This window comes from Dipodomys ordii, unplaced genomic scaffold (assembly GCF_000151885.1).
Source record: "Dipodomys ordii isolate 6190 unplaced genomic scaffold, Dord_2.0 Scaffold82, whole genome shotgun sequence".
Classification (NCBI taxonomy): Eukaryota; Metazoa; Chordata; class Mammalia; order Rodentia; family Heteromyidae; genus Dipodomys; species Dipodomys ordii.
In genome coordinates this window covers 12,370,870-12,380,782 of record NW_012267298.1, presented here as the reverse complement: position 1 = coordinate 12,380,782, position 9,913 = coordinate 12,370,870, and the positions used below count along the sequence as shown (strand labels likewise).

At 64.1% G+C, this 9,913-nt stretch overlaps 1 protein-coding gene across 3 annotated transcripts in view; it reads right to left on the bottom strand.

Moving 5' to 3' along the window:
* Window positions 1-2,650: 2,650 nt before the first annotated feature.
* Window positions 2,651-9,913, bottom strand: part of Psca (prostate stem cell antigen) — a 9,339-nt gene continuing 2,076 nt past the window's right edge. The window contains exons 1-3 of one of the 3 annotated variants that reach the window (XM_013025208.1): window positions 4,760-4,903; window positions 3,761-3,868; window positions 2,651-3,199 (exon numbers count right to left, since the gene is read on the bottom strand). In XM_013025208.1, coding sequence (XP_012880662.1) covers window positions 2,988-3,199; window positions 3,761-3,868; window positions 4,760-4,811 — 372 coding nt within the window. In that variant the 5' untranslated portion in view covers window positions 4,812-4,903 and the 3' untranslated portion in view covers window positions 2,651-2,987. Of the gene's footprint in view, window positions 3,200-3,760; window positions 3,870-4,463; window positions 4,594-4,759; window positions 4,904-9,913 lie in introns of those variants that run through there. The other 2 variants (XM_013025207.1, XM_013025206.1) reach the window with 2 other exon arrangements.

Below are 9,913 nucleotides of genomic sequence, written 5' to 3'. Positions count from 1 at the left end.
CGCTGCAGGAGCGGGCTCGGGGGTCCCGCCCCCTGCCGGCGCGGGCCCAGGGCTGCAGGCCGCAGCTGCTGGGGTCCCCGCACCCCTACCCCGCAGGTCCCGGCCCGTGCACGCTGCGGTCTCCACCCGAGGACTTGGCCCCAGCCCTCGCCCTTCACACATCAGAGACGCTTTCCTGACCTTTGCCCCTCTTGAAACCGAAACGGGAGCAACTCAAGTTAGGGGTGGGAATGACCCAGCGGTGGGGCGGGGGGGTGGGCGGGGGTGACCCCCGGCCGGGGTAGGCCTTGGGGCTGCAGCACGCCGGCCCAGAACGGCAGGCTGCCCCCCCCCCCTCAAGGTCTCACTGGCACCGTCCGCCATCCCTGCCCTGTAGGGGTCTTTGGTGGCCCCGTCATCCAGTGACCCGCAAGGCCAGCCTCTTAGGCCTGCGAGGACTGGAGGGGTTCCGGAGTCCTGCTGCCTTCCGGAAGGTTCTGAACCTGCCGCTGGCTAACACCCCTCCCGCCGCCATGTGTTCAGGGTCTGCAGTGGGCCTGACTGCCCTCCAGGGAGCCGTGGGGGGCCAGCCCTCTTCCTGCACCATGCAGGGCTGCGCAGCGCTGAACTTGTGCTGCACCAGGCAGGGTCTTTGCTTCCGCAGTGCCCCCCCACGTGTGAGTGTCAGGGTGGGATCTGAATGTCCCTGGGGTCAGCTTGGACAGGCCTGGCTTCTCAGAGTCACCCCGAGGACCCTAATTGTCCTCTGCACACATTGCTCGCACGCTTCCCTGTAGAAACCCACCGTGTCCTCAGGATGGGGGACTGAGGACACGTCCTTCGAGCCCATTGGCACTGCCCTGATAATGCTGTCCTCTATGCCCCACCGTCTAGGAGGCCATGGCCCTGCAGATAAGGAGGGTGGGGAGCTAACACCACTTGTTCCACCTTCCGGGCCTCCCAGTGCCAGGGCGCACCCAGTGTCTGCTCCCTCCCACAAGCCTTCCCTGTGAGGGGAGCCTAGTATGCGCCTCACCTCACCGTTACAGAAGGAGGGGTGCCTGTCTCCCTGCTGGACCCTGGGGCCTATCAGCCTCATTGGCCACCAGATCCCACAGGAAGTAAAGGCAGGCCTCCCCTCCCTCTTCCCTGTCCCTCACAAAGGCCGAGCAGCTTGGGGTGGGTCGTGGCAGTCCCAGTGGGCAGGTGGGGCCCTCTAGGTCCTGAGCCCACTGATTCCCTCAGCTCCAGGGGAACCAGGCGGGGTGCAGGACGTCAGGTGGGGGGTCATGCTCACAGAAGAGCCCAGCATTGCCCGCAGAATAAGGCCGACAGCCTAAGTTCTAGGGGCCACTGCTTGGGTTCAAGGCTCCACAGCCAGAAGATGCTCTGACTGGGAGCTGCCCAACCAAATGCCAAGAGCAGTTCTAGCAGCCACAGTCCTCGGGGCTGGCCTGCCCTGGCAGCCTGCCTCCGACTGGCTTCTCCCCATCCTGCCTTGGCTCCACCCCACCAGGCAAGCGGCTGGGAATCCTGCCGCTTGCCCATCTCAGGGAATTTCTAGCCTAGCCCAGGAAGGCCCCCCACCTGTCAGTCAGGCCTTCCCCTCTTCCCCTTACCCAGGCTATAACAGTTCACTGTGAGGAAGTCTCAGCGTGTGTGTGACTCTGGCTCCGACTCTGGCCTGCAGGCCCCTGGGGGCACCAGTCCTGCGCATGCCCAGCTCTGGGGAGGAGGAACCGCTCCGCTGGGGAGAGGCGGAGGCTGGGGCCCTTCTATGGACGGAGTCCTGCCCCAGGAGGCCGCTGGGACTCCAGGGGACTCAGCCCGGCCTCAGATCCTCTTCTCTGACATTATTTTGTTCTCCCAGCCCGTCTCACTAGCCAGTTAGACTTGCCCACTGTCTTGTAGGCTCCTTGATCTGAGGGAGACTGGGACCCAGAGCTCCCCACAGGGGTCCTGGGACAGAGCTGGAGGGGGACAGCCAGCAGATGCTGGCCTGGGGAAGGTGTGTCCTCCCGGCCGGCCCCTCAGGCCACACGGGGTGGGCATCTGCCGTCTTCTCCGCAGGACGACCTCTGCCCCACTGGCAGCTGGGCTGCCCCAGGGTTCTAGCCTCCAGATCAGGACGCAACCTCTCCCATTTTGTGAGCCTCTGGAGTGGAGGCTGGGCTTCGGGTGGGGTGGGGCGCTGGCCTAGTCACTGGGGCCCCTTGCGGCCTTTGAGCGTTCAGTGCAGGCTTCCAGCTCCCAGAGCATGGGTCCCTGCCTCACTGCAGAGGAGACGGGAGCTCCCAGGACTCAGAGATCAAGGCAGCATGCTTGTGGCTGCACAGCAAGGCGGGCCGTCCTACCTCCTGCCAACGGCCACACATTCGCTTCTTCTGAGTCCGGAGCTGTGTGAGGTGCTCAAGGACAATCCGCTGCCCCGGGCAAGGCCCAGGAGCAGCTGGGCTCGGAGGGGTGTGTAGGGACAGAGGCTCAGTGGACTCACCCACAGGCATTTATTAAGGACCTGCCGCGAGACTGCTCCTCCCTTCCGACCTCCTCTCCAGGGCCTTCAGGACCTCACAGCCCCGCTCAGACCCCGTTCTGCTCAGTCCATCTCAGCTCAGCCTTCTCTGGGCCTCTCTGAGAGCTGCCCATGGGAATCTGGCTCAGCTCCGGGTGCGGCGGGGGGCGGGGGGAGGGAAGGCGTCGGGGAAGCAACGGTGCCTGAGCAGAGGTGACAGCGGGTCAGATCCGGGACTGTCAGGCTGCAGCCTGAGCCTGCAGCTGGCTGCCAGCCATTCCGTGTCTGTAGAAGCCAGCCTTCCTGGCTTCTGGTGGGCTCTGGGCTGAAGTCCTGGAGGGGACCTCAGGAGGGGCAGGGAAAGGAGCCAGGCCAGACCCCTGGGACCAGGTGCCCTCAGGAACTGGGAAAGGCCCCCCTCACTGGGCCTGGTGGGTGTGAGCAAGCCCTGGTCTCCTCGCCCAGTACGTATGGGCCGCAGCAGGGGCTCCAGAGCCTACAGCCGGCCCGTGCCCCACAGCAGCAGGCTGCCCAGCACGGTGAGCAGCGCCAGTGTGGTGGCCGGCTGCAGAGCGTGGGCCCCGCTGGTGTTGCACAGGTCGGTGGAGCAGCAGGTGATGTTCTTCTTGCCCACGTAGTAGTTTTCCGCATCATCCACACATTCGGAGGTGCAGCCCTTGCTGATGAGCGTCACCAGCCCGATGGCACCTGGCGGGACATGGGGACACGCTAACCAGCCTGCCCCCTGCCCGGCCCACTGTCCAGGGAGAGTGGGAGACCTCCAAAAGTGCTCAGAGGGTGAGCAAGCACAGCTGGGTGTCTGGTGGGGATCGTGGTTATGGGCGGATGGGTGGAGGCTGAGGTCAGTGTGGATAGATGGACAGAGCAAGAACAGAAGGAGGGACCAAAGTCTGGGGTCTCACGTCCCTGCTGGCCAGGGTGGGGAGACAGGGTCTCTGGTCTCTACTGGGGGGGAATCGGGGTCTCTGGTCTCTGCTGGGGCGGGGCTGGGGTCTCAGGTCTCTGCTGGGGGGAGCCGGGGTCTCAGGTCTCTGCTCGGGGGGAGCTGGGGTCTCAGGTCTCTGCTGGGGGGGAGCTGGGGTCTCAGGTCTCTGCTGGGGGGAGCTGGGGTCTCAGGTCTCTGCTGGGGGGAGTCGGGGTCTCAGGTCTCTGCTGGGGGGAGCTGGGGTCTCAGGTCTCTGCTCGGGGGGGAAGCCGGGGTCTCTGGTCTCTGCTCGGGGGGGAGGGGAGGTGGCGCTGGGCACTCACGCACGCGGGATGTCCAGCATTGGGTCTGGCCCGGGGTGCAGTTCTTCACATTCAAGCAGTCCTGGTTGCTCACCTGGGCCGTGCATGAGTAGCACTGCAGGGCAGCACCTGTGGGCAAGGCAGGGGCTCAGAGGCTGCCCAGCCTGTGTGTGCCGAAAGCCACCGGGCAGCAGGCGCAGGGAGGAGGCACCGGGCAGGCTCTCGGGCTCCCCCCACACCCAGAGCAGAGGAGGCTGCGGGGGTGCCGTGGCATGGAGACCCCTCCCTGACTCCCCTGTGCCCCTGGCACGGGGACCCACAGGTCCTGGTCGAAGGTCAGCCCGCCCCTCCGCCCCAACCCGGTCTCCCTGGTGTCCACTGTGGGCCCTGGGCCGTGTTCTGCTGTCTGGGCTGAGGGCCCCAGCTCCTAGGGCGTCTGGACGAAGTCTCCCCGTAGAGCAACCGAGCTGGGTGCCGAGCACACCCCAGCCCCACACTGGTACCCCAAACATTGCCCTGTTTGATTCTCTGGTGGCTTGGGGGCTGTTTTCATGGAACCCCACTAACCTGAAACAGAAACTGAGGCTCTGAGAGGGTGAACTCCCAGGAGCACTTGGGGCAGGACCCTGCAGCGCCCACCCCGCCCTGCGGGGCAGCAACCCAGCGCTGGGGTCCTCTAGGACACCCTGCTGTCTTCCTCATGCCTTCCTTCTCCGCTTCTTACCTTGTGATTTTTTGCCCTGGGCTTCCAAGGGCATTGGCGGCAGGCTGTCCGTCAGTGCGTCTGCCTGCCTCTCTGGGAGCCAGGCACAGTGGCCTCATCTGCCCTCCAAGCCTGCCTCTCACAGGCTAGGTTAGCAGTGGGGCCTTGTTCTAGGAAGCCAGAAGCTCCCTTCCTCCTCTGGCCCCAATCCTTGCCCGTCCTCCTCCGGCCCCTGCCTCCTCCCTGCTCTGTCTGTCCCTCTGGTCCCTTCCAGCCTCCCTTACTGGCTCTCCCCCTGTGGTGGCCTAAAGTCTCACCTGGCTGCAGAGCCAAACCAGCGGCCACCAGAACGAGGAGGACAGCCTTCATGGTGAGGACTGGGGAGCAGGCTGCAGGAAGCCTTATATGACCAGAGCTGGCAGGGGAGGCTCCCTGCGCCCGTGAGGGCCTGGGCCGGTGATTTCCATCTCCGGTCCTCCCAGCGGCCCCTCCCACTCCCCACGCCTTGCTTTCAGCCCCTGGAGGGTGGGGCCCCAGGGTGAGACCGTGCTCCCTGCAGGAGGACCTGGATGGAGTTCCCAGGCATCCCCACCAAGCCCCCCATGTCACAGGGGGAGGCCGGAACAGGGAGGCCACCCGTGCCCCAGATCTTCTGGTTAGGGACAAGGGCACATCCTAGGGCCCTGTGCTCTGCATAGAAGCAGTGCTGCCTCCCTGGGCTCTGTGGTCCTTGGGGTGACGGGTGCTGACCCGAGTATCCCGGCACTAGAGTGTCAGCAGACAGGGGCCATGCTGGGGACTGCCTTCCCTGAGGGGGGGACCTGGAGGTCAGTCAGAGCTTGGATCGCTACAGGCTGGGCCCTGGGTCCTGGGCCTTTCCCCCAGAGTGTGCTGGGCCCTGGGTCCCGGGCCTTGCCCCCAGAGTGTGCTGGCCCTGGGTCCCGGGCCTTTCCCCCAGAGTGTGCTGGGCCCTGAGTCCCGGGCTTTACCCTCAAGATCTCATTTAAGCCCCTTACCTCCCTCCCCCTCCACCCTCGGAACCTTAGCTGCAAGGGAGTCGGGAAATATGTAGCTCACAGCACACTGGACCTGCTCTGTAACCCACCCTGGGTCCTGAGAGACCAATATGGCCTTCCTGGGCAGAATGGAGGGACAGAGGTCAGGCCACCTTTCCCTCTGGCTCCTTGACTGTTGGGTGTGATGTCCCTGGCTGCCTGTCTCTAGCAGAGTCCCCAAGCCCTGTGGGTCAGCCCTCCACTGCCAGCCTTGGTCACTGAGGCTGCGGTTTGTCTCTGAGGATCTCAGGGCTTCCTGCCATTGTTGGCATGTGTGTGGGAGGGGCGGGGAGATTTGTGGTCTCCATTGGTCTCAACCTTGCCAGGCTCTCCCTGTGACCCCTGGGCAGCTCTGGCTCTAGCTAGGTGCCTCTGGCCGACAACCCCTTCTTACCTGCCACTCTGGTCAGGGCGCCTGACTGGCTGTCTCCTGAGAGGCGCCCTGGCTTTCCAGGGCTGCAAAGGAGAGCCTGGTGGAGCCAGCCCACGCCAGCTGCAGGTGTGCCCTGAGGTCCCGAGGGGAGACAGCACCAGAAGGCCAGAATGACCCGGGGCTCAGGACGCCCCACCCCCTGCAGAGCCCACACACCGGCGGGGGCTTCCGCCAGGAGTGAGCGTCGCTGCCTTCGACCCTGGGGGTCTCCCCTGCCCGGCTCCCTGGCACCCCTGGTTGGTTGATGGGTTTGTCGTGGAAGTTAGGTGAGGAGCTTGGCTTCCGAGGGGCGGGGCCTTGCTTAAGTGTGTGTAGCCTCCCCAGAATGCCTTCCTGCCCTTCTGCCCGCTGGAATGTTCTCTGAAAACCCCTCCAGCCCGCAGGCTTGACTGCCTGTGGGTGTGGCACTCAGGTGATGGAGGTGCCTGGGCGCAGGTGTTTCCTGCCGGTGCCCACCCTCCCACCAGCCCACAGGAGCGGGCCGCCGCTGGGCAGGAGCCGTTCATATCTGCTTGTACACTGGAGGCACCAGGCGCCCAGCACCAGCCTGGAACACTCATTCTCCAAATATTTGCAGGTGGGGAAATGTTTGCCGATCACTTTGATATGAAGTGAGCTGTCTAAGGCCGTGGCTCTCAAACGCAGCCATGGGGGGGATGTGCAGCTGGGCTGTCCCCACTTGGGGGTGCTGATGGTGCTGGGTGCAGTAAGCCCAGGCCCAGGGTCCGCACAACACCTGCAGTGCACAGGGCATCCTCTGTAGAGCCTCTGGCCCCGAATGCCAGCAGTGCCCAGGTGGGAGGTCAGGTCTAAAGATGGCCGAGATCGTCTAGTGACCACAGTTCAAGGGTGGAAAACCACAACTGCGACTTCCTGATGGCCCTCACCCCTGCCACACATGGACTCCAACACAGAGTCCAGATTCTCTCAGACTTAACTCTGACCCCGATCCCCACGCAGGCCATGACCCCCCTCACACCCCGAGTCTCGGTTCTGGTCACACACTGAGCCGTGACCCCGCTCACACCCCGTGTCTTAATCCTGATGTCAGGCTGAGTCCTGGTCACATGCTAAGCCCCAAGCCCTGGACATACCCTGAACCCTGATTCCGACAACACTGTGAGGCCTGACCTTGATCACAGCCTGACCCACGACCTTCACTGTTCATGCCTGGGCCATGCACTGAACAGAGGCAGAGCCTAAACAGGGCCTGGGTTCTCTGGGGGTCCTGCTCCCCGGGGAGGTCTATCCCGGAGGACCGTGGCTGCCTGCGTGTGCCCCTGGTGCAGCCTTGGTATGCCTCACCCTTAGCCTGAGCCACTTCCTGAGACTCCAGCTTTTCCTGTTCCCCTCGGGGCTCCTGCCTGCGCACCCAAGCCTGCCCGTTCACATAGCAGAGGAGCTGTTCTCCTGGGTGCCGGTCACGCTCGGGGAAGCCTCGCCAAGAGACTCCGGCTTCCCCCGGAGCGGACACACTGTCCCCGCTTGACCACACATCACCTGGGCGTGAGCTTTTCATTTCACACAGAGCAAGTTTTTGAAATGGAAGACAGTATGTGAATAGAAAAATCACAAGCTTCTGTTTATACCACTGCAGGTTGTATCCTTTGGAGACAGGCTCCCATAGGTCACGGGCATGCCCCGAGCTCAGCCAGGCCACTGGGCAGCCAGACGCCCCAGGCAAGCTGTGTGCGTGCTAGGTGTGATGGAGTGGAAACGTGTGTGATGTAGGAGCTTGTGTGTGCATGAGGGAGTGTCAGTGTGGGAGGTGGGCACGTGCTGTATGTGAGCATTGTGCAAGTGTGAGTGCTGTGAACTGAGACCCATACGCCGCTCTGGGCAGCGGGCGGAGCAGCCTGCATGACCATGGGGGGCTCAGGATGGAGAGGACTCAGGAGGGGAGTGGGAAACCCAGACTGACACTTTCCACGGCCATGCTGACCAAGTGAAGCTATCAAGGCCCATCTGGGAGGAGGCTTCTGCCCCAGGCCAGGCCAGGTGTGGTCTGAAGGCCTTGACCCTGTAGACAGTGCCAGGCCCCACGGAACACCAGTATTCCTCCCTTTCTTCCTTCCTTCCTTCCTTTCTTTCTCTCTTTCCTTCTTTCTCTCTCTCTCGAGATCTCTGTCTGTCTCTCTCTCCCTCTCTCCTTCCTTTCTTTCTCTCTTTCTTTCTTTCCTTCTCTCTCAAGATCTCTCTGTCTCTTTCTCTCTCTCCCTCTCTCTCCTTCCTTCCTTCCTTTCTTTCTCTTTCTTTCTTTCTTGTCGGTTGTGGGGCGTGAACTCTGGGCCTGGGCGCTGTCCCTCAGCTTTTCAGCCCAAGACAAGCACACTACCACTTGAGCCACAGCACCACTTCTGGTTTTCTGGTGGTTTCTTAGAGATAAGAAACAGACTTTCCTGCCTGGGCTGGCTTTGAACCACAATCCTCAGCTCTCAGCCTCCTGAGTAGCTAGGATGACAGGTGTGAGCCACTGGCACCTGGCTTCTTTCTCTCTTTCTAATTCCTTCTCTACTGCCAGAGTGAACTGGATCCTTGAGGAGACCCAAGGGTCCTGGAGAAATGCTCCACTTCATGCCAGGCCGGCCCCTGCTAGCACCCACTCCCATGTGGGAGGAGCAACTGTGTGTCCACAAGGTGGCAGCAGAGAGCCAGGCCCAGGGCTGAGCTGGGCCATCCCAAGGAACCTGGTTGCGTCCGGAAATCAGTCCCAACCCGACCCAGTATGCTGTTCCTCCTTTGCCAGACACATGCAACTCTGACATGCAACTCCTGAACGCAGCATCGTCCAGCCACTGAGAGCTGGAGTGGCTTCCCTCCCAGGCTCCTGACAACAGTCGGGGCGGGGAGGGGACAGGGCAGGGGCTTTGTGGACTAGCCATCAGAGTTCCTGGTCAGCTGGATGTCTGACTTGGCCTGTGTGAGCCCGAAGAGGGTGCTGTTGGCCACAGAGGACAGGAGCAAGGGGGTCGGGAGCAAGGGGGGGAGGACGGGAGCAAGGGGGGAGGACGGGAGCAAGGGGGGAGGACGGGAGCAAGGGGGAGGACGGGAGCAAGGGGGGAGGACGGGAGCAAGGGGGAGGACGGGAGCAAGGGGGGGACGGGAGCAAGGGGAGGACGGGAGCAAGGGGGAGGATGGGAGCAAGGGGGGACGGGAGCAAGGGGGGACGGGAGCAAGGGGGAGGACGGGAGCAAGGGGGAGGACGGGAGCAAGGGGGAGGATGGGAGCAAGGGGGAGGACGGGAGCAAGGGGGGGGACGGGAGCAAGTGGGGGGACGGGAGCAAGGGGGGGGACGGGAGCAAGGCGGGAGACGGGAGCAAGGGGAGGACGGGAGCAAGGGGAGGACGGGAGCAAGGGGGGAGGACGGGAGCAAGGGGGGAGGACGGGAGCAAGGGGGAGGACGGGAGCAAGGGGGAGGACGGGAGCAAGGGGGGACGGGAGCAAGGGGAGGACGGAGGGGGAGGACGGGAGCAAGGGGGGGGACTGGAGCAAGGGGGAGGATGGGAGCAAGGGGGAGGACGGGAGCAAGGGGGAGGACGGGAGCAAGGGGGGAGGACGGGAGCAAGGGGGGAGGACGGGAGCGAAGGGCGGGGACGAGCAAGGACTCAGCTGCAGAAAGCGGCAGGAATTGGCGCTAAGGTGCGGGTGAGCCGCTCTGGCCCTGATGGAAGCCGAGTCTGCAGAGTCTCCGGCCGAGTCCACCTCCCTCTTGGGCTCTCCCCCTCGAGGCCCAGCACGCGGCCAGGAAGGGGCGCTCGCCGCGGCAGGGCTGACCTGGCCGCCCCGCTTTCGGGGGGCGGCCGAACCCGGGCTGGAGGGGGGGCGCCCCGCGGATGCAGCGGGGTGAGATCCACGCCCAGGGCTGCGGGCCCCACAGTAGGAGGAGCGGTGACGGCCCCCCAGAGGGGGCTCCGCCCGGCCCAGATCTGAGGCCCCCAGGGCGATGGGGGTCGGCCCCGCCCCCGGGCCAGTCCCCGCCCCCA